Below are 20,756 nucleotides of genomic sequence, written 5' to 3' on the forward strand. Positions count from 1 at the left end.
GCGGAGGACAAATCACTTGGCAAGCACCCCAACTGATCTGCAGACACTGCCAATCCATGTACTGCCGCTAATTTTGCATGCCATGTTTATTATCTACGCCCCATCCAAGCAACTGCCACAGGGACCCTCTCCTTGCCTCATTTGTTTACACCTCCTTATTTGGCACATTTTGTTGCTCCCAAACGTATAGCAGGCATCTCTTCTTGCTCTTCACCCACTTTTCCCTCTCTTTGTGAGGATCCCAAATGTGCTCAGATGGCCATTCCTCCAAGCGTCACTGCATGTTCGCCTTCCTTCTTTGTCTCTACCTTATATAACTATTTCAGTACCTGCACACAAACTTTTTGGGTGCCCCCTTGAAGTGGGTGAATAAAGAAGAGGGTACTGCACAAGAAAGTTGCCCCATCTGACCAGTCCTTGTATACCACTAAGGGCTCCTTTCAATATCGTAACTGCAATAGGTCTGTGTGGTGCCCCCTCATGGTTGGTAATAGAAACTGTCATTGACATTTTCCCCAAGTCCCTCTACCCTTTTGGGGTACCCCATAGAGGAAGGAGAGCAATATAATAACTATGGGTAGCCCTCCAAAAACCCCACTAGCCACAGCATTCCGTGCCTCCTATCACCCTTTTCATAGTGCATCCCAACATCCCTTTTAATACTGCTCCTACAAATTTGACTGCCCCCATCAACTTATAGGTAGGGTAGGGCAGTAGAGAAAACCCCATCTGTCTCCTAAAGTGGGAGGGGCACTGTTGATTTACCTGCAATTGGCATCACTTACCTATGCTTCTTCTCTGACCCCCTACTCTCTACCCATGCTTGCTCGGTGCCCCAAACTCCACCTACATCAACAATCCTTTCTTTCTTTCTGGTACTGCCTTCCCTCTGTTACTCCACCCACCAATGTCCTCTTTCTCCCCTATGTTCCTGGTCTCCCTATGCCTCTGTGACACCACCCACCAGTGCTCCTAGGATCATCCCACACCTGTAACCCTTCCACTTCACTACCCCACTCAACTTGACATTCTTGCTTCACCTTCAGCACCTATGCTTCCGCCTCTTCACTATTCTTGGACCCACCCTTGTTCACGTCGCACGCACCCACACAGGCATGCACTCACACACACACCCACTCATGTACACACACACACACACACACACCCAAACACACACACAGAGGATTACCACAATCCGCTGGTGTACCCTCAAAAAGATACAACCCTATAAACACATTTCTTAGCTTTTCATTATTTTATGTATTTTTACTCTATTCGATAATGTTTTTAACATCAGTGCCAATTTTCTCCACAACAAAATGATTAAATAGGGGATAATAAAGGTGAAATTTGGTACCCCAAACCTTGGTTTTCACCTACCCAGGGTGGGATGGCAAATGTTGCTGGGATATGAGTTTACCTTAAATAATGAAAAGACAAGAGGTGTTTGGAAAAACAGGAACAAGTTGGATCAATTACACGCTGCGGCCAGGGGAGCCTGGACAGAGTGCATCAGCTCAAAATCTCTTGATGTACAAAGTTTTGGATGTCAAATTATACAGTTCATGTGGTACAATAAACTGATCTCTACGTTCCTAAATATCATCCTAGTAATAAATCAATCAAATATGTGCATCTGACAATGACAGAGATGGCCCCCCGACCTCAGGGAGAGCTAATGTGGGCCAGTGTGTATCTGTCCAGATGTCTGGCATGAGGAGCGTGTGATCACTACGTGTGGTGTGCAAGGTGTGTCCTGATTGGTGAAGTGTACCTATCTGCATGTGGCATCAAGCGTTGTGGTATTTCTGGGGAACGTGAGAGTTTGGCCAAATGAATTTTATAGGGGTCAATTACCTCTGACCAGTTTATGGTGCAAATACCTATCTGTGGAATGGATCAGGGTTTTCCCTGGGTGTGTGTTTGCCTTTAGTTTATGAGGGACCCCACCTGTGACCTGTTACTCTTTAGACATGGGTGTGAGTCACAGCTCCCATCTGACCACGTATCTCTGACTCGGGGTTGATGGGGTGGTCACTTTAGATGAATACGACAGCAAGGAATTTAGGGGCATTAAAATGATCGCCGCTTTAGCGGCAGAAAACTGCCGCTAAAGCGGCGATAATGGGCTTGATAATATGCCCTTGAGAATTCCAATAGAAGCCCATGTTGACACCAGAACGTTTATGTAAGATACCCAATGAACTTTATCATAAACATTCAGGTCAGCGGGTATACAATCAGGGCCAGGGGCCCTGCCTCTTGGAATCGATTTTAACACTAATTCGACCTCTGAACTGGTAAAACACAGAGTGGTTGTAGGAATAGGCCATAAGGGAATATCATCACAACCACTATTGGCAGTGAATTAAGCCACAATGTGTAGAACCCAATGCTCTGGGGCAACGTGGTTAGTTAGTGTCTGATTTAATACTTCACTGCCCCATTTTACAAGCTTCCAGAATTGGATCATATTTTTCTCCTTGCTGACTATGGTCAAATGTTGCCATTGGTATCATTATTGCTGATGTCGCCGCTGCTGTGGGGGCACAAGTTACGGTATACATTAAGATTGGATTGAAGGGCACTGATGTGGTTATGTGAGCACAGGCTATGGCATATGTTCACATTTCATTTACTGATATTGCCATTGTTTGGCCTGCACATATTGTGAGATTAATTTACATCGTGTTCACCCAGTTCAACATGAGGCCCGTTGCAATTGGGTTCAAGCCATTGAGTACACTCAGATTTTTTGCTTTTTGGTTCAACTAGTTTTGGACTTTTTACCATGATTGAGTCCCACTACATGTGTCTCACTTATGATAATAACATAACAAATGGACTGTGCGCGGTTACCACCAGTGCCTGACATTTAAGATAAGGCCGCTGCAATACAGTTAGAGTAAGGAGCAATTGGCTGGTTACACATAAACAGATGTGCACACACATGTGAGGTCTATGAGTGTGAAACTACTGTTGTGCGCAACCTGGTAACTGCACACACGTAGCTTAGCACAGAGGGGACTTAGTTAGGTCTTATAATGTTAATGTATACTCATAGGGAAAGTCAATGTGATTTACTGTTTTGTCTGCAATGACCCTTTAATATACATGTGGAGAAAACCTGCAGTAGAGCACAGTATTGCTTCACTGTGGCCTACAAAGTTCAGTTATAGAATATGATGGGGTGGAACATGTATGGGAAATCTACATCAGAGAGTTCCAAGAACATAGCTGTACAACTTTTGGAGTATCCAGGATTGTCATATTTCTCTGACTCAGCTCAAGATCAGAGCCCAGGTCTTTTGTCACCCTGCTGTGCCAAGTTAATTACATTTCTCTCCAGCAGCAGAAACAAAGACTGCCCCATACAAAAGGAGTAACTAACAGTGCTTCCCTTAGCTCCTCAAGCAGAACAGAATAAAAAAATCTACATTTGTTAATTATTTGTCACATTGCACTAGGGCTGGAATGATCCAGTACCACTGAACAAAGGAGGTAGCCCAGACAACTGGAACCAACACAGGGTTCTTCTTTGAACACTTGGTGGGAATGACCTTGGCAGTGATTTCTTCAAGGAGTGGAGCTGAGGCCCCAGGAGCAGATGTGACCAGTGACTCCTGGATGATGACATCTTGAACTGTTCTACTAAGCTGTGCAGAAGAGTTGAGACAAGAGTGGAGAGATGATATGCCAACCCAAGATTCTGTCTAGGTGGGTGCTGTTTGTGCTTTTAGCTGCTGGACCATGGGACTGAAACAGGCATGGATAACTGGAAGAAGAAACCTCTGATTTCCAAAATGACTAAGGATTCTGCTCCCAGTTACCCCCAGGATCAGTGGATCTCTCCAGGGCAAGTCCAGTGAGACGGCCCTCCTACACTTCATGAGGACAATTCGGAGGAAAGTCCTGCACTTCTGCACTCATAAACAAAGACCAGGAGGCAAGCTGGTGCATGAAGACAGTTAAACCATCTTGCTGTAGAATACATCACTTTGGAGGTGATGAGGTCTGCTAACACTGCTCCTCATGGCTATAACTTCCTACCAGGATTAAAAGAAGCCCAATGTGTCCAGATTGAACCAACAGATCCCGTGATAGGTGTTTTTAAGATTGGTGACCTTTGAAAAAATGGAGTGTGGGCCTCCACCGCATTTCCTGACTTTCCCTCTGTAGTTCACCAGGGACCGAGGGTCAGTACAAGATGGATGAATTGATTGTTTGCAGGGAGTGGTTGTGAGTGGGGCCCCTCCACAGACTCAATTGGCCAGAGGACCCCATTCCGTGGATCATATATAGTGTAAAGGGGAAAGAGACACAGACTCTTAGTTTACAAATCTTGCCAACATTTTTTTTTTTTAGTGTACCAAGCTCATTTTAGGAGTCTATAGACATTTCTGTCTCCCAAAATGGGATTGCGACCCAATTGTGATTTAGTATTTTCAAGGGATATGTCGTAGCTTGCACTTTCAAAAACAGAACATGTCTGATATGTATCAATGTTTTGCAAGCAAATGTGGCGACAAATTACATAATTCAAAGGAGGATTGGCAAACGCTTGCAAAAGTGAGAGTCCACAGCCTTGCTCTTCTTTCTTCCAGGAAACTCTCCAAGATTAACAGGGTTGGATATTGATTCTACCAGCCCTCCCAAATAATCTATAGGCTTTTTGAAGGGGGAGCTACATACAGTTTGATACGTTCACCATCTTCTGCTGCAATCACTGTGTTCTTAGAAATGGCATCCCTCACACAGCACATGGATGCCTCACCATGCGCACAAGCATGACATACATTCCAACTCTAAACCAAACTTTAAAAAAGTAAACATTTATTTGCACAGCTTCATATCCTTCAAGAAAGCAGTCAGGGGCATGGTGGTCTCCTGTAGTGGTCATCAAATGAGTGAATCAGAATTTGCAACCTACTTCTTTAATATTCAGGAGGTAGGTCAAATTACGAACCACTTTGAAACAGAATTTTACAAACTAACCTATTCGTACATAAGTTGATTTATATAATATATATTTGTTGCAAAAGTACTGGTCGTAAACTGTGACCAGATTTGTGTGACCAGCGTTTAGTATATCTGACAGTCAGATGTTTTACAAAAGAAAAAGAACTTTCAGGACATTTAGTAATACTCTGCTGCTTATTGAAGGATATAAAGCATTTCAACCATCTTCTTCATAGAGGCTTTTTCATTGAATGGACTGGGTGTTGTTAAGCCATGCCACAATAACCTCCTTTAGACAACAGGGTAGTAGCTGTGCTTCATATTGTTGTTTACTGCTCATGTCCAAGGGACTTGAATACTATTGTAATCCAAATGAATAAGCAATACTCCATTGGGGCTCATTTGACTCTTGGTTCTGCAAGGGCAGTTAGTAACCACTCAGGGAGGTGGTCTTGAGTTTTTATTTCAATTACAGCATCATGTTGCGGGAGTTGACCTGCTCGACGACCTTAAATCGTTTGGAATCAACTTAGTCAACTCAGGTGTGACCCATGAGAAAGGCCATCTACTCGATCCTATACTCTCTAACTTGGACCATCTTACTCCATCTTCGGCTCTTGCCCTGCCTTGGACAGACCATTATTTGGTGTCCGCGACTTGGCAATCTGACAGTCCTGTTGCGGTGGTCCCCAGAGTTCACACCCTGGAGAGAGCCTGGTCGAGGCTCCCAGTCGACATTTGGGCGGCACACCTGGAGGCTACGCAGCCCCCTCAGGGAGTCGACCCGATAGTCGCTGACAAAAATCTACATACCTGGCTCGTAGATTCTCTGGACACTCTCCTACCCAAAAAGAAACAACTTATGAGAGGGAAGAGAGTGGGCTCCGCACCTTGGTATTCGTTGGAATTAAGAACCCTGAGGAAGGGATGTAATAGGCTAGAGCGGTCCTGGAGGAGAGAGTGGAGTGAGGCGAGTCGTAAAGAATATCGTGCGGCTCTGAGCAGGTATAAATCCGCTATTCGTGTGGCTAAAGCAGGATTCTTTGAAGAGCGCATAGGCTCTGCGTCCAACTCTTCTAAAGAGTCTTTCAGGGTCATTAAAGAGCTACTGCATGCCCCCGTACCTCAGGTTCTTCACGAGGACCCTCGCAAAAAATGCGCAGAACTGGCCTCGTTTTTCAAAAACAAAATTGACAATATACTGGCTTCCCTTCCCCGGGTAGATGAGGTCACCTCTTTGGAGGATAATTCCAGCTCTCAACCTAAGATGCATTCGGTGGAGCTCGCCTCTCTAGGTCCGGTCACGATGGAGGAAGTCCTGGCGGTCTGAGGTCTATGAAGAGTGGCTCCCCGAAAGACCCAGCACCGATCAAATATCTCAAACAGGTGTCTTCTACAATCGGTGGCCCTGTGACGGACTTGATAAATCTGTCCCTCGCCCAAGGGGTAGTTCCCCCTAGCTGGAAAGGGGCAGTGGTTAAGGCCATTTTGAAAAAGCCTAATCTCGATCCCGCCGACCTTGCCAACTTTCGGCCTATTTCCTTGCTGCCGGGCATTAGTAAGGTGGCCGAGAAGCTGGTGAATAGGCGCCTCTCGGACTTCTTGGAAGCCAATTCCCTCCTGGGCGATTCCCAAACGGGTTTTCGTCCCGGTCAGGGGACTGACACCGCCCTGCTGGCGGTCGTGGAGAATGCAAGGAGCAGACTGGATTCGGGGGGATCAGTGGCAGTGATCCTCCTGGACCTCAGTGCTGCTTTCGACACCGTGGACCATCAGGTGCTTCTCCAACGGCTGTCGGCGGTGGGGGTCACGGGTCTGGCCCTCAAATGGTTCGCTTCCTTTTTGGAAGGTCGTACATTTGAGGTGTGGGAAGGCCATGAAAAATCATCTTCAACCCCTCTCCAGTGTGGTGTGCCACAGGGCTCTTCATTGAGCCCTACCTTATTCAACGTTTATATGGCCCCCCTGGAGAGTGTGGTACTGCCGCTGGGTATTAAAATCATCAGTTACGCTGATGATACTCAGCTGGTGGTAGGCCTTTCCCAGTCGGCGCACCATCCCGACAGGCTGCACACGTGTCTTGAGAAGATCCACACGTGGATGTGCAGCTCAGCCCTAAAGTTAAATGGCTCCAAGACGGAGTTGATGCTGCTGGGGAACTCTTCTCCATCTCTGTCCCCCAGCAGCTGGCCAGACTGTCTGGGACCGGTACCCCCCCCAAGCAGGAGATCAAGAGCCTGGGGGTGTGGCTGGAGCAGGACCTATCGTTTAAAACTCATGCCAAAAAGACTGCTGGCGTGTGCTTTGGCCTGCTCCGATCAGCCCAGAAGATTCTGCCTCTGCTCCCTGTGGCTACTCGAAGGCTTCTCATCCAGGGACTCATCATCTCGCGGCTGGATTTCAGCAATGCGCTATTCCTGGGCGCGCCCGAATCCACCCTGAATAAACTGCAGCAAGTGCAGAACGCGGCTGCCAGGCTTTTGACGGGTCTCCCCAGGCGTCAATCTGCTCGCCCGGCGTTGAGGGCATTGCACTGGCTCCCCGTAAGGGACAGGGTGAAATTCAAGTCCCTTTGTATTGCCCACAAAGTTCTGCACGGGGTAGGCCCTCCCATTCTTGAGGAGATGGTCCAGCCTTACAAGGCCTCTCGTTCCCTCCGCTCTGACCATCAACATCTACTCCAGGTTGGCAGGGTGAAAAAGGCTAGAACGGGTGGCAGAAGGTTCTCAATAAATGTGGCCTCCCTGTGGAACTCATTGCCCCTTCAACTTCGATCGGAAGCTAGTCTGCTTCGCTTCCGTAAACTCTTAAAAACGTTCTTGTTTACCGTTTAATCTCTTCATTTTGTTTCAGCAGTGTTATGTTCTGGAAGCGCTGGGATGCCTATTGGTAACCAGGTGCTATACAAAACTCAGAATAATAATAATAATAATAATAAGTAATCACAAGTAATACATTGAATGTGTGATTAGAAGAGAAAATTGTTCAAGGATTTAGGGAGGCCATTTAAACATCCCCCAGGTAATTGATAGCTAGCTGAGGCTGAGCTGACCCTGTCCTTGCCACCTCAGTGGAGAACTGCCTTCCGTACAGAAATTTAATTTTCTAGTAGAGTACTTCTGTTGCAGTTGAACTTTTAGCAAAGATGCATGTTTTTTTCTGAAATACACAATGCGATGGCCCTTACACTCAGAAAGTTTTCTTTCTGAATGTGGGGGCCATTTATGATATTTCTGCCATTTTCCACCATGCCTTGGATGATTAGCCACACACACACACCTTTCAAAGCTATAGTTCTTGCATCCGTGTGTTGAGCAGGCCCCTGGCTAGCAAGTTTCGACAGTTGAGCCAGCTGATGCTGAACTGTCATGAAGCAGGCAGGCACCCACCTTTGCTACTTTTTCAAAATTATAACTGCAGGCAGGTCAATGCAAGGCACGTCTTCCTGGAGATTACTGGATTTGAAGAGGGTGGATAGACCACCAGCTGGTCACAGCGATGTATTTGGAGGGACACAGGATAAATATCTTGAGAAAGGTCCCCCTGTTTGTAGGTAACTGTGATCAGAACAATAGGCAAAGGGCAAGACCTGGTCTCTGGGTGTTGTAGTGGGACAGGCACAGGCCACACATCTCTAGAAGAGTTAGGCTGTTACTGGGATGCTAGGGGACAAGGACGCTTAGGCAGCCAAACTGGATGTTGCTTTTTCTTTGTCCCAGGCCACTGTCCAAGAGTAACTTGGTTTGGATCTTGATTCCCTGAAATCTCACAAATGGTCTCCTACAGATGTTCATGGGGGAGCTACATGCAGATTGCACATTCGCCAGGATGAAGACAATATCTATCATATGCTGCATTCACTTTGACTCACAGATGGGACATTCACCCAGCACATGGACATCCACACCTGTACGCAAGCATCATACACATGCCACCTGTCGCAATCAATCCTCAAAGTACACTCAGGGGAAACAGAAGGACACCTATTATGGAGGACTGAATAGAACTTCTGAGAGGGGTCTGTAAGCTTTCTTCCAAGACACACAATAAAGAGTGTGTGTTCCTGTATATGTGATCAACCAACACAAACTGGGCCTCATTCATGAAGAGTGTTGCATCGCTGCATTAAAACAGCGATGCAACACTTTTCAGCATGCCCTCCTTGCGACACCATGGATGCGCCGTATTTCCTGTATGGCATTCCATGTCACAAGGATTGGCAGATACGTCAGGAATCCTGACATATCTGTCGGCGCAAAAATTGCGCATTGCTGGAGTGTGTCTGGAAACAGACGCAACTCCAGCAATGTGTCATCCACATGGGGCAAGCACCTTGTGAAAAGCCCTGTGTCCCACTTTACACCTGCTTCAAGCAGGTGCAAGTATTTGACGCAGTGAGGCCATAGAAGTGTTGCAGGGAAATCTCATGAATTTCACTGCAACACTTCTATAAGACTTGTCTTCGCCTGGATGCCGACCCTGCATACATTATACCATTGCAGGTATAATGTAGCGCATGGCTTTACAAAGTTACACATATTCCTAGATGTGCCACTTTGTAAATATTGCACAGTGTGGTGCATTTTTTACGCTGCTGCAGCATCACAAAAAGTGGCACAACTATGGCGTAAGGGTCTACTAAATAAGTCCCTGTGAGTTTTCACATATCCCTTTAACAGAGCAGTACTGACCCTCTCCTCAAGGCGAGGATCACTTTGAGTGCAAACCCTGTCTAGCAGAGTGCCCTGCTGGCAAAGCAGTAAAACCATGACAGCGTGTTAGAAATGGGATTCCTGTTGGCTGAGGTATGTACCCAGGCCAGGCTGGAACTTCCACTCTAGTCAGGGTAAGCTATGCACACACTAAAATGAACCTGTGCTCACCCTTTGGTAACTTGGCACAGAGCAGTCAGGCGCATCTAAAGAAGCAATGTGTAAAGTATTTGTGCAACACACACACACACACAGTAATAGAATGTATACACCACAAAAAGACTCCACACAGGTTTAAAAAAATAGATTATTATGTTGTCAACAAAACAAGACCAAAATGATAAAAATACAAATAATACTTTCTTAGGTTATTACTTTTTAGAATCTTTATGTAAAACAGTGCTCAACACATTCTTCATACTTCAATGAATATAGGCAGTGACACTGGACTGGTGAGAAGCAACAAAATCTAATCTTGGGTCCTTCAGCGAGGTTGCCGCCCAGTATCTCAATCAAATAAAACCTCACAGTCACTAGGGAGAGATCTAGGGGGGTCATGCAGCCCAAAACAGCTGTTATGTCTAGAGCCACCCAGAAGTGAGCCCAGGCCAGCTACATATGTCTCACAGGCCCCACTAATTCACAGTTTTCTTGCAGGGAAGGCTCACAGAAGTCCGCAAGCAGTGGAAGGTGCAGATGCAGGTGCTGGGCAGTGGGGATGGCGGCAGGCCTCAGCAGTGGGACCCACATCGTCGTGTCATCCCAGACAGGGAGTTACTGGTGTACAATACAACTTGTTAATCCTGGTGGCAGGGAAATGCCGAATAGCCTCACAGACCTTTGCCACTGGTAAGCCCCTGGTCTCCCTGGCAGTGTGACACTGGAGAGCCGCACTGGGAGGTGCCTCTGTGGCATCAGAAAAGGCAGTGATCGCCCACACAGTCTCAGAAGGTTCAGTGCGAGCCTCATGTGAAGTGCCGATCCTGACCATAGCAAATGCACTTGGTCTATAGCGAAGAGAAGCATGTGTTGTTTTACAAAACATGCTGCTGATCCAGCACGCTCCACTTCTTGTCAAAGTTTCAAATATGAAGAGCTGATCCTGAGCAAAACAAAAATGCTGGATCTGTAACTAACTAAAGCGCTTGTCAGTTAACAACACAAGGCTGGCGATCAGGCACGCTCTGCTCTTTGTCAAATTTCTGTAGTCCGGCTGCAGTGGTAGGACAATGACTTTTTGATGGACCTGAGACTTTGTGAACTGGGAGAAACCCAGCAAGCCCATGGAGATAAGTTTGAGGGACGGCAGAGTCCAACCCTCCTTCCAGCAGAGTCAGGGAGCAGCAGGGCAAAAACCAGAAAATCAGTCCAATTAAGTCTTTTAAGCAGTATCGCAGGCCTTCTGACGAAGGTTCATTTTAAGATTCAGAAGAGTATGGATTTAGGGGGACAGAGACCCAGTACTTATACCCAAAATATCGTTTGACGTAGGGTATGACTTCAAAGGATCTCTCAGAAGTGCACAATGATCCTTTTCAGCCCAATCTTGTCTGCCAGGCTAACACAAGGGGTAAATCAGTGCTTGCTGTGTGCAGAGGATGCTACCTATTGAAGTGTACGTGTCAGGCCCTCCCATTCCTCCTTGCCCAGCAAGACCCATCAGAATGCAGATGAATGCAGATGAGCACTCAGAATGCAGATGAGCCTCACTTTCCTGTGTTTTTGGCTGTCTGGAGGGAATACACAAAGAGTAGCTGTCACCCAACCCAGATGTATATTGGAGACAGGCTTGTTACGCACAAAGAGCAGTTAGTACATAGAAATGTCTACTTTCTAAAAGTGGCATTTCTAAAACAGTAATGTTGAATCCATCTTCAATGGTAAGGATAATTTATCATTATCATTCCAAATACAGGAAACATGAAAATGCTACTCCTCTCTGATCAAGAATTACAGCTCAAAAGTGTACTGGATTCCCAATGCTGGCCTATGAGAAGTAAATATCTCAGAGTAGTGAAAATGGATATGAAAAACATAAAGGTACCTGTCCTACCTTTTACTTACTTACTTAAATGCCAAGTCAAAGTGGCGATAAACTGCACACACAGGCGATGCAGTGGCAGGCCTGAGACAGGTTTGCAAGGCAACTTGTATGGGTGGCACAATTAGTGCTGCAGGTCCACTAGTAGCATTTGAAGTACATGACCTGGGTATATGGTATACCACTTTACAAGGGACTTACCAATACATCAAATATGTCAACGAGATACACCAATGTTGTCATGTTTAGGGGAGAAGCACATGCAGTTTCGCAGTGGTCAGAAGTGGGAAAGTGCCCAGAGTCCTAAGGCCGGCAACAAGAATCAACAAAAAGGGATGGCAAAAGGCAAAATGTTGGGTGAAAGACCAGGGGGAAATACTGCCCCTCAGTGGATGCAAAGAAATAGGCACAAAACAGGCACGTAATGCAATCACAGACAGTAGAGCAAAAATGTTTGTCTAGCCCTTATGTTGCGATGCCTGTGCATCAGTTAACCAGATGCAACCAGTGTCCCTTGGATAAGCCATGTTGGGGTCAAACAGAAGAAAGGACTGCAGAGCAGTGGATATCTGTGGATTGTGTTTTGTGTGACCACAACTGAGTTTTTTTAATGTCTTTTGTATTCAATGTTTTACTACCATAGTCATACAGGGTTGTCAAAACGTTTTATAATTATATAGCCCAGAATATAAGCTAGGCTTTTCATGGCAATGTCATTATTGGAGAAAAAAATGTATGCAGATATTTTTTATTTAGACCCAACAGGTTTGGACAAATCCCAGTCTTCAAAATCTCCTCAAACATTTGGTTGGAGGTTATCTTGAGCCCACTTCAAATCCTAATTAAGACTGAGTTACACAAGTATTTATTTCTCAGTTTCAAAACGCTCCGCTAGACACCTTTGAGAGTTCATGGGCGTATGATGATAATACTTAGCATATATTGTGGTCCCTCCCCATATGATGTTGCAACATGGCACATTTGTGAATGCCTGTGTACGTCATCCTGGTAAGGGCAGGACCAAAAATATTGGATCCATTGCAATATGTTACCATTCCCACTTTATAACAGTAATGGACTATTTCCTCATCACACCCACTATTACAATCCAACAAATAAAAACATACTTGTGAAACCCATTTAAACACTGGTTTACAAAAATAGACCACAAAGCACACACTGATCCATTTTCTACCCAAAACAACAACCTAGAAAATTGCACAACCTATACACTTACATGGACAGAGAATTTGGATCTGTTAATGCGTACGTTTTCAGCAACAGTTGAATTTAAAGAGTTAACCCTGACCCTTCACATACAGATGAAAGAGTTAAATATTGAAACATCCCCTTAAGTGGAGATGTCTCTTGGACCATGCTGGAAAATGATTTAAAAAATGGCCTTGTGGAAGAGGCAACAATTGATGACATTTTCTCAAGGTGAGATAGACAGCATCCAACCTTTTTGAAAAATATAAATAATCTCGTACTTTCGATTAATTCTCTTAGTGTAGCCCATTAAAAAGAGTAATTTGAAATGTAAAAGGATCACATTTGATTTTGTCGCACAGATAGAAATGCAAAAAGACATCCATAATAAATAATGTATGAGTGTCTGAAACTATGCATAAGTGCACAAGTAAAACAGAGATGCTATTTTCTATTGAAAAAGAGATCTTCCAATGGTCTTTCTCAAAGCCCCTTTCACCTGCTTGTTTCTCAGGCTGTAGATGAAGGGATTCAGCATTGGGGTGACAACAGTGTACATCACAGTCACAACCTTGTCTTTTTCGAGCGAGTAGGTGGATGTAGGGCGAATGTAGGTGAAAAGAATTGTTCCGTAGTACAGAGCAACAGTGATGAGGTGGGAGGAGCAGGTGGAGAAGGCCTTATGCCTCCCCTCTCTAGATTTCATCTTCAAGATGGCAGCAATTATGTTCACATAGGAAATAACTACAGAAAGAATGCAGGCCGTAGCAATGGCAGATGCTTCAACTAAGAGCAAGAGCTCGTTGGCGGTGGTATCAGAGCAGGAGAGCTTTAGCAGCGGTGGGATGTCGCAGAAGAACTGCTGGATTTTGTTCAAGCTGCAGAAGGAGAGCAGTGATATTGTCACACTGTGCAGCAGGGAGTTCATGAGACCAGTCATCCAGCAGCTGACCACCAAGAGAGCACACACGCTCCTGTTCATGACCACGAAGTAGCGCAAGGGGTTGCAAATGGCAACGTACCGGTCATAAGCCATCACTCCAAGCAGGATGCTCTCCAACCCAGCAAATAAAACAAAGAAGAACAACTGGGACATGCAATTGACAAATGAGATGGTCTTCTGTTCTGAGATGATGGTTATCAAAAGCTGAGGGACGATGACTGTCATGAGACAGAGGTCAACCAGCGATAGGTTCCTGATGAGGAAGTACATGGGTGTGTGGAGCTGAGAGTCAAAAGTAATCAGTGTGATGATGGTACCATTCCCCAGCACCCCAACCAGGTACATCACCAGGAATAGAGCAAATAGTGTGGTCTGCAGTTCTTCAACATTGGATAGGCCTAAGAGGATAAACTCTGTCACTAAGGTCAAGTTGTGGGCATCCATTTCTATCTCAAGCCTCACGTGCCTGTAGGAGAAATAGAAGTCATAGTATCAAGACTCAACTAGCATTACAATGAGCAAACAATTACTTCAGTATCTCATTAGGTGTGTGAATTGGTGTTTCCTGAGATGTCAGACATCTACTAATAAAGAATTAGGATAATAACAATGCTGTGGGGAAGGATGGGTGTTAAACGTTGCTTAGTTTAACTACTTCAATACGACTCAAAAAACAGTCCAACAAAAGGTTACCCAAAATCCTTCTTATCAATAAGGAACAGTTTCTGTGACCATAAATAGGAAAAGTTCTGAGAAGGAGAACCTGATCCTCCGAAAAGCACCCCATTAGCAATCTTGGTATGGCAGGAACATGGGCCTGAGAATAAGTAGCTTTGACAAACTTTCTGTTAGAGTGAAGGCTGGCCAAATTATGAGAGTTTACATTGGCCGGTAATGTGGAAAGAAAGATGTCAATGCTGGAAATAAATATATGGCTAGTCTAGTGCTAACACTACTGAATCACCTTGAAACTTGAGCTCCTTCTTACAACAATTCTCCTACTACTTGTAACTTTTGACAGGTAGTTGTGGATCTCTGCCGCATTCCTAGAGATCCGCACCACTCTGATGGAGAACTCCTTCTGGGAAAGCTTAGGGAAAATGGTTAAAATTATCAAATTGAGGGTCTGGGCCTGCAATATGGCTGATTGTTCGCATAGTCAAGAATCTCTCATTTCCCCTGTTGTTATACTGCACAATTCTGGCTAGTAAACCCCATAACTAATGTCAACCAATGTGAAGAACAGACTGCCTCTGAATCACAAGGTTTGTAAACAAGTTTTTTGTGTGATGAAGAAGGGCCTAGATGCTTGTATCCATGACAACCCAGCTTATGGTTATCGAGGCCTGTGCGCAGAGGAGCCCTGAAGAGGGAACAAGGCGGTGATCTTTGTATCTGAGGTACTGCTGCGGCTGACAGTATTGAGCCCCCACCTGAGATGGTGGAGGAGCACTAATTTGGCCTTGTTGCTCCTCAGATTTGAGCTGCTTTGCACTACTCCAGATTTATTAAGCCGCTCAGAGGCATGCAAAGTAGCTTTGTGTAGCTTCATAAATCTGTTTTAGAGGTTGGCTTTGTGATGTGCCACATTGCGTGGTAAAATGTAAATTGTAAATTGATACTTGTATAGTGCACTACTCACCCGCAAGGGTCTCAAGGCGCTTGTACGAATACCGCTGTGGAACCCATCCTGGCTTTCCCTGTGAGGCGTCCACTCCTGGGCACTCACCTGTGAGGCGTCCACTCCTGGGCACCCCCAAGGTGGAGGCCAGGCATCCTTAGCGTTGTGGGGGCCGTTGTAGAGATTAAGCAAGCTATTGCCCAGAGTTGCAGAGTGGGACTCCATGATTGGAATAGGCACCGAGGCGAGAATTATCAGGTCTGTGGAATTTTTGAGCCCAAGACCTGCCGAGGCGAGGAATTGAACCCAGGTCCCGGACTAGACCTCTGCATCAGGGTCTGCCGTTCTAATCATTGAGCCACACTTCTCCACGCAAACATAACACAAGCCTCTCAATAAGTATGCCCTTAAATTGTGTGCTCTAGGACAATTATCTTTTGAATTCATTTAGGTGTGCATACTTTCTGTAAATATTGGAAATTCTTTGAACCAGGCTAAATCCTCACAGTAAGTGTGTGATTGCAACAGTGATCTGGAACTCAGTATACAATATATATATATATATATATATATATATATATATATATATATATATATATATATATATATATATATATATATATATATATATTACACTGAGGAGCCTGCACCCAGCCTTATAGTTTAGTTGTGAAAATGTGGTATGGGAAAAGAGATGTCAGCGTGTTAAACAAGAAATTCAGTTTTGCAATCTTAGTTCTCCCACTTGATGAAATTATTTAATCCACTTTGATTTGGTTGGGTTGCATATGATCATGTTGTGGTATGAACTGTCTGACTCCCCCATAGAAGTCTCAGTTGGAACCGATCACTCCTACACATGTCATAAATTAGTGATTGCAGATTTAGGGCCATACATTTAACAGATGGGGTACTCCATCATAAAAGTGGCTATTGTATTGCATGTGTATCATAGTCAATGGCACTCATAATATGGTGGGCGGGGATATCCATCATGTTTTGACAGAGTACCCCATCCACCAAACTCTAAATAAGACCAATAGATTTGCATTGAAAATTAAACCCAAAGATTGTTATCCCTTGGTGTTAACTGGGTTTCAATCAAGGACAGTGAAGGATTCAATCAAAAATTGAAAAGGTATGCTGACATGTTTTTATAAGATCGGAGACCTTATTTTTTTAATGGGCTGAGGTGGAAGTGAAGGGTCGTAACCCTCTTTAGCTTAATCTGAAGGATTTGAGGAAGGTGCAAAATGTTGCAACCTGAGATTATCTTGAAACATCACTGTGTATTGTCAGTATACTAGCAGCATAAGATCACTGTGCATATAAAATGGACTTGCATGTTGGTTTGGAGCTTGTTACACTTTAGGGTGGGGCAACGATCATGCATCCCCTAAAAAAGCAAGAAAGAAGTGTTATGATAAGAAAAGAAACAAAATAGGGATAAAGAAAAACAGAGACAACACAGACAATGTAAAGGAAAAAAAAGATGATTTACACCTCTTCCACAGGAACCTAGTGAAAACATTGAAGGAGACAGAGAAGGAGAAAAGTGGAGGAGAGAAGTGATGGCTGTGAGTCTGAAATGAACACTAGATGCACAGTATAGCACAGCAACTAGTTTAGAGCAAGGGTGGCAACCTCCCCTGCCCAATGCCTCCTAACCCAAAAAAGGGACAGGACTAGTACAAGGCTCTTGCCATGCTCATGGAGGAATCTGACATAGCCAAGTGGGTGCCAGGATATTGGATTGTTCCTCTAAGCTAGCATTGACACACGACCAGTGGGAAGAGGGCAGCCAGGAGAAGAAGGCAGCCCAAAAAAGTCACATAGCAGCCCGATAAGAACCATTACAGGGCCCTAATAACACAGCAATAATAATATAGACCCATGGCAGTATTTATCTAGAAACTACATATCACAGATAGAGAGTTATTCAAGTTGTTGTAAATAGCGTTTTGAGAAAAAAAACAGCTGACTGAGAAACCTCTATAAACGTAGAAGATGGTTATGTAAGAAGAATACAAGAGTGATTCTCCTGAAAGAGACTCTCGGGAAATACAGAGAAGAGCCATATATAGAAATAAATAAATAGAAAATGATGGGTACAAAAATTCAGGGATATGGATCATAGAAAGCTTGAGAGTAATTGCAGGAACAGTGGCAAATAATAAAAAATAGGAGCAAGGGAGGGTATCCTAAAAGGATACTGTACCGACTTTATCTTCTCTGTTCCTCCCAAGGTGGGAGACTTGACGCCTGGTCCCTCTGCAAAGACCTAGAAGTGAAAGATAGGCCAAGCTTCATCCAAGACTCTGTCCTGTGGAATTACCAAATACCGTCTGTGCCCCACCATCAGCCTGACTCCCCAGGACTGGGAAGAAAGAAAAATGAGCATATTGGTAACTCCAAAATATTTTTTGTAGAACTCTCTGTAAAAATGTAGGGTCACATTTATGTCAAAAGTAGGCAGAGCAGCAAGCCGCCTTGCTGCGTGCCAGGGAATGGACAGGAAAGGACCATATGGTTTGGCTGCCTAGTCCCAACGCAGTCACCCTTGCATGATGGTGCTAGTCTGCCTGTGTTGTAAGGAGGATTGTTTTTAAGCAGGAAGGGGCACATTCCTTCACAAAAAGAATGGTTTAGCAAAGTAGAACCAGTAGTCAGGAGTTTCCAGGGTCAAGGATATGAAATGCATCATAGCCAGGCTGTCTCCATGCCACGCCACTGCCTAGTGCCAGGTTTCAAGTTGTCTGAGAGTTCCTTATGTGAAATGTCCAGAATAGGTAACTGGAGTATTGCAACAGAGAGAGCGAAAGAGACAGTGAGTGGAAGATGGAAAGACAGGGAACAAAAAGGAAAGAGAGAGACAGGGACAGATGCCCTGCACAGATAATAAAACAAGTGCAAATAGCATTTGCAACCATGTCAGCATAAACATCATTTGTGCTCAGTTGTATTTATGCACAGGTGCAGAAATTAATCTCAAAATTCATGTAACATATGGAATTAGCAAAATCGATGTAAATGATTCCTATTTTTTAGATAGAGAGATAGGTACAAAGATAAATAAAAAGGTAGATAATGTAATGCTGGACAGTTATATAGCTTGCCAGCGGTACATTGCACCTTTTTTGCAGGAACATTTCATCACTGCCTCCTTTTCCCTTCCCAGGCTAGGTTTTTCTCCTCCAAGTCCAGGTTTGACAGGTTCTGTGTTTGTGTAGCCCACTGTAGATCTTGTACCTCCAACAAACAGTAAAACACAGATCCAATCGGTGCATGAGCATGAGAGAGCTGTAGAAGATCTGGGAGAGAAGGCTTGGGTTTTATACACTTCTACCCACAACCACTTCTGAGCAGCCCCAATGCTGACATTGACAGAGACCCAGGAGACACCCACTCTCTTCTAGCTTAACAATGTCCTTTAGGACCAGTATCAAGTTAATTGTTGTCACCTGTGCTCTCTCCGTGGGAATGGTGACCAGAGCAAATCTTCCACACCGTCTTTGCAAACCTAGGCCAAAAAGAGGGCACATCCTTTTTATGTGAGGTTGAATTGTATGTGTCTGATAGTGGCAGAATCACTGAAACCACTGTGGGGACTTTATCAGGAATGCAAGATTTTTAACATACTTCTGAGGTAGCAGGATCCCACAGGACAGTTAGGGAAGGGAAGGCCAAGCCTCTGTAAGGGAGTGTTTATAGTCTGAAACTTCTACAGGGTCAGAAAAATCACTTAAAGACCTGTGGTCCACAGACTTCAGCTGATCACCGAACATCCCAGCCACAAGCTTCCCACAACCCTCTTGTCTCAAACATCTGCTCTAAACTGACTGATTAAGAAAACATATCACAATTCAGCACCTGATCTCAACTGTATTATTATTTGTATTTTTACTGTTTTCATGGCTAGTGCCGTATGTAGTGGGGGCTTCTTTAGGACACTTTGGGCCTGGTTATGAGTTTGGCAGTGCAGGAGTGGACCTCCTCACTTGCCGCTCGCTCCCACACCACTAAACCTATATGTGCACTGCCTGCCAGATTACGAGTTTCCTCATGTCTGGCGGGTTTGGTTTGCCAGCCTCACGGTGGTGTTTCTGAAAATGGGCACCGCAATGAGAATGCCAAAAACTGTTCCTGCACCGCATGGACGTGTAAAGTACATGCCATGCAGGAACTGGGGTGCATGCACACAGCGGGCTCATATTGTGCCCCCCTGCATGCACCTCCATGCACATGGGCAACAGTACGCCCTGTAGGGCCCCTTTTGTTTCAGGACCGCTAGCCTTTTCATGGAATTAAGACCTCCATGACACCACTGGGGTTCCTGGAACTGGTAATATGCATGGCAGTGCTGCAGTGGACCCACCAGCATATTGTTGAGCCCCTGACTGATGTGCCACCGCCATGGAATAGCAGTTGTATCAGTGCAATGGCGGTCCGACTGCCAAAGTTGTAATTGGTTGGGCTGACCGATGGTGCGGCAGTGGCTGGACCAACACTGATGCGACCCAGTGACTATGACAGTCCTCCGACCCCCGGGCTTAGGCCCTATGTGGCCTGGCAAGATTGAGGTTAGACAAACCAGCCAATTGGAGAGATAAGCTGGTGAAAAAGTTGGAACCATTAGGTCTCTCCAAGAACAAGATGGTTCCTGCAACTGCTCAGTTGAAGTGGGACTTCAGAATCTAGGCCGTAAAGCCTTTTCTGCCAGAGTAAACTTTCTTGACAAACTAAGCAGTGGTCCAAATGCACACTGAGGAGAAGAGAAGGATTCTTGCATGTGTCTGGAGGCCAGTTCTTATAGGTAAGTAGGCCCAGACATGTGGACAAAACAACTGACCATTATATTTTGAACGGTATCCAGTTTTTAGTGAGGAGCTTTATTGGGGCTTTATTTAAGGGATGGCTGTGATTTTTAGGGTAAGCAGTTGTATATTGCTGCTAGTCTTTGCATACTGTGTAATTTAATGAAGGCACTTCTACACAGACCCAAGTAGAATGATTTACACCAGGTATCAGCTGATCCTAGATTTATTGTTGTGCATAACAGAGGCAGTAAAGTTTGATAACGTCATTGATTTAGTTGTAGAGGAATGAATGCTGGTTTAAACAAGATATTATATGTCACATCCAGAAGAGGCTGACCAAGAGTGAGGATGCCGGTTTTAGAGCAAATGAGGTTCAGATAATTGGCGTACATGCAGACATGCATGTGCTCAAGTTAGGTGACATGGAAGAGGCATAGAGTGGCATCTGAGGAGC

At 44.8% G+C, this 20,756-nt stretch overlaps 1 protein-coding gene across 1 annotated transcript; it reads right to left on the reverse strand.

The window, feature by feature from the left end:
- Positions 1 to 3,446: 3,446 nt before the first annotated feature.
- LOC147684454 (olfactory receptor 1G1-like) lies at positions 3,447 to 14,308 on the reverse strand. Its single transcript, XM_086942313.1, has 4 exons — positions 13,389 to 14,308; positions 6,981 to 7,055; positions 5,773 to 5,800; positions 3,447 to 3,656 (listed from the first exon to the last, which is right to left on the reverse strand). The coding sequence occupies exons 1-4, from the start codon at positions 14,306 to 14,308 to the stop codon at positions 3,447 to 3,449; spliced, it is 1,233 nt and encodes a 410-aa protein (XP_086798439.1).
- Between the last annotated feature and the right edge of the window lie 6,448 nt (positions 14,309 to 20,756).

The sequence above is a fragment of the Lissotriton vulgaris genome, chromosome 10 (genome assembly GCF_964263255.1).
Source record: "Lissotriton vulgaris chromosome 10, aLisVul1.2, whole genome shotgun sequence".
NCBI lineage: Eukaryota > Metazoa > Chordata > Amphibia > Caudata > Salamandridae > Lissotriton > Lissotriton vulgaris.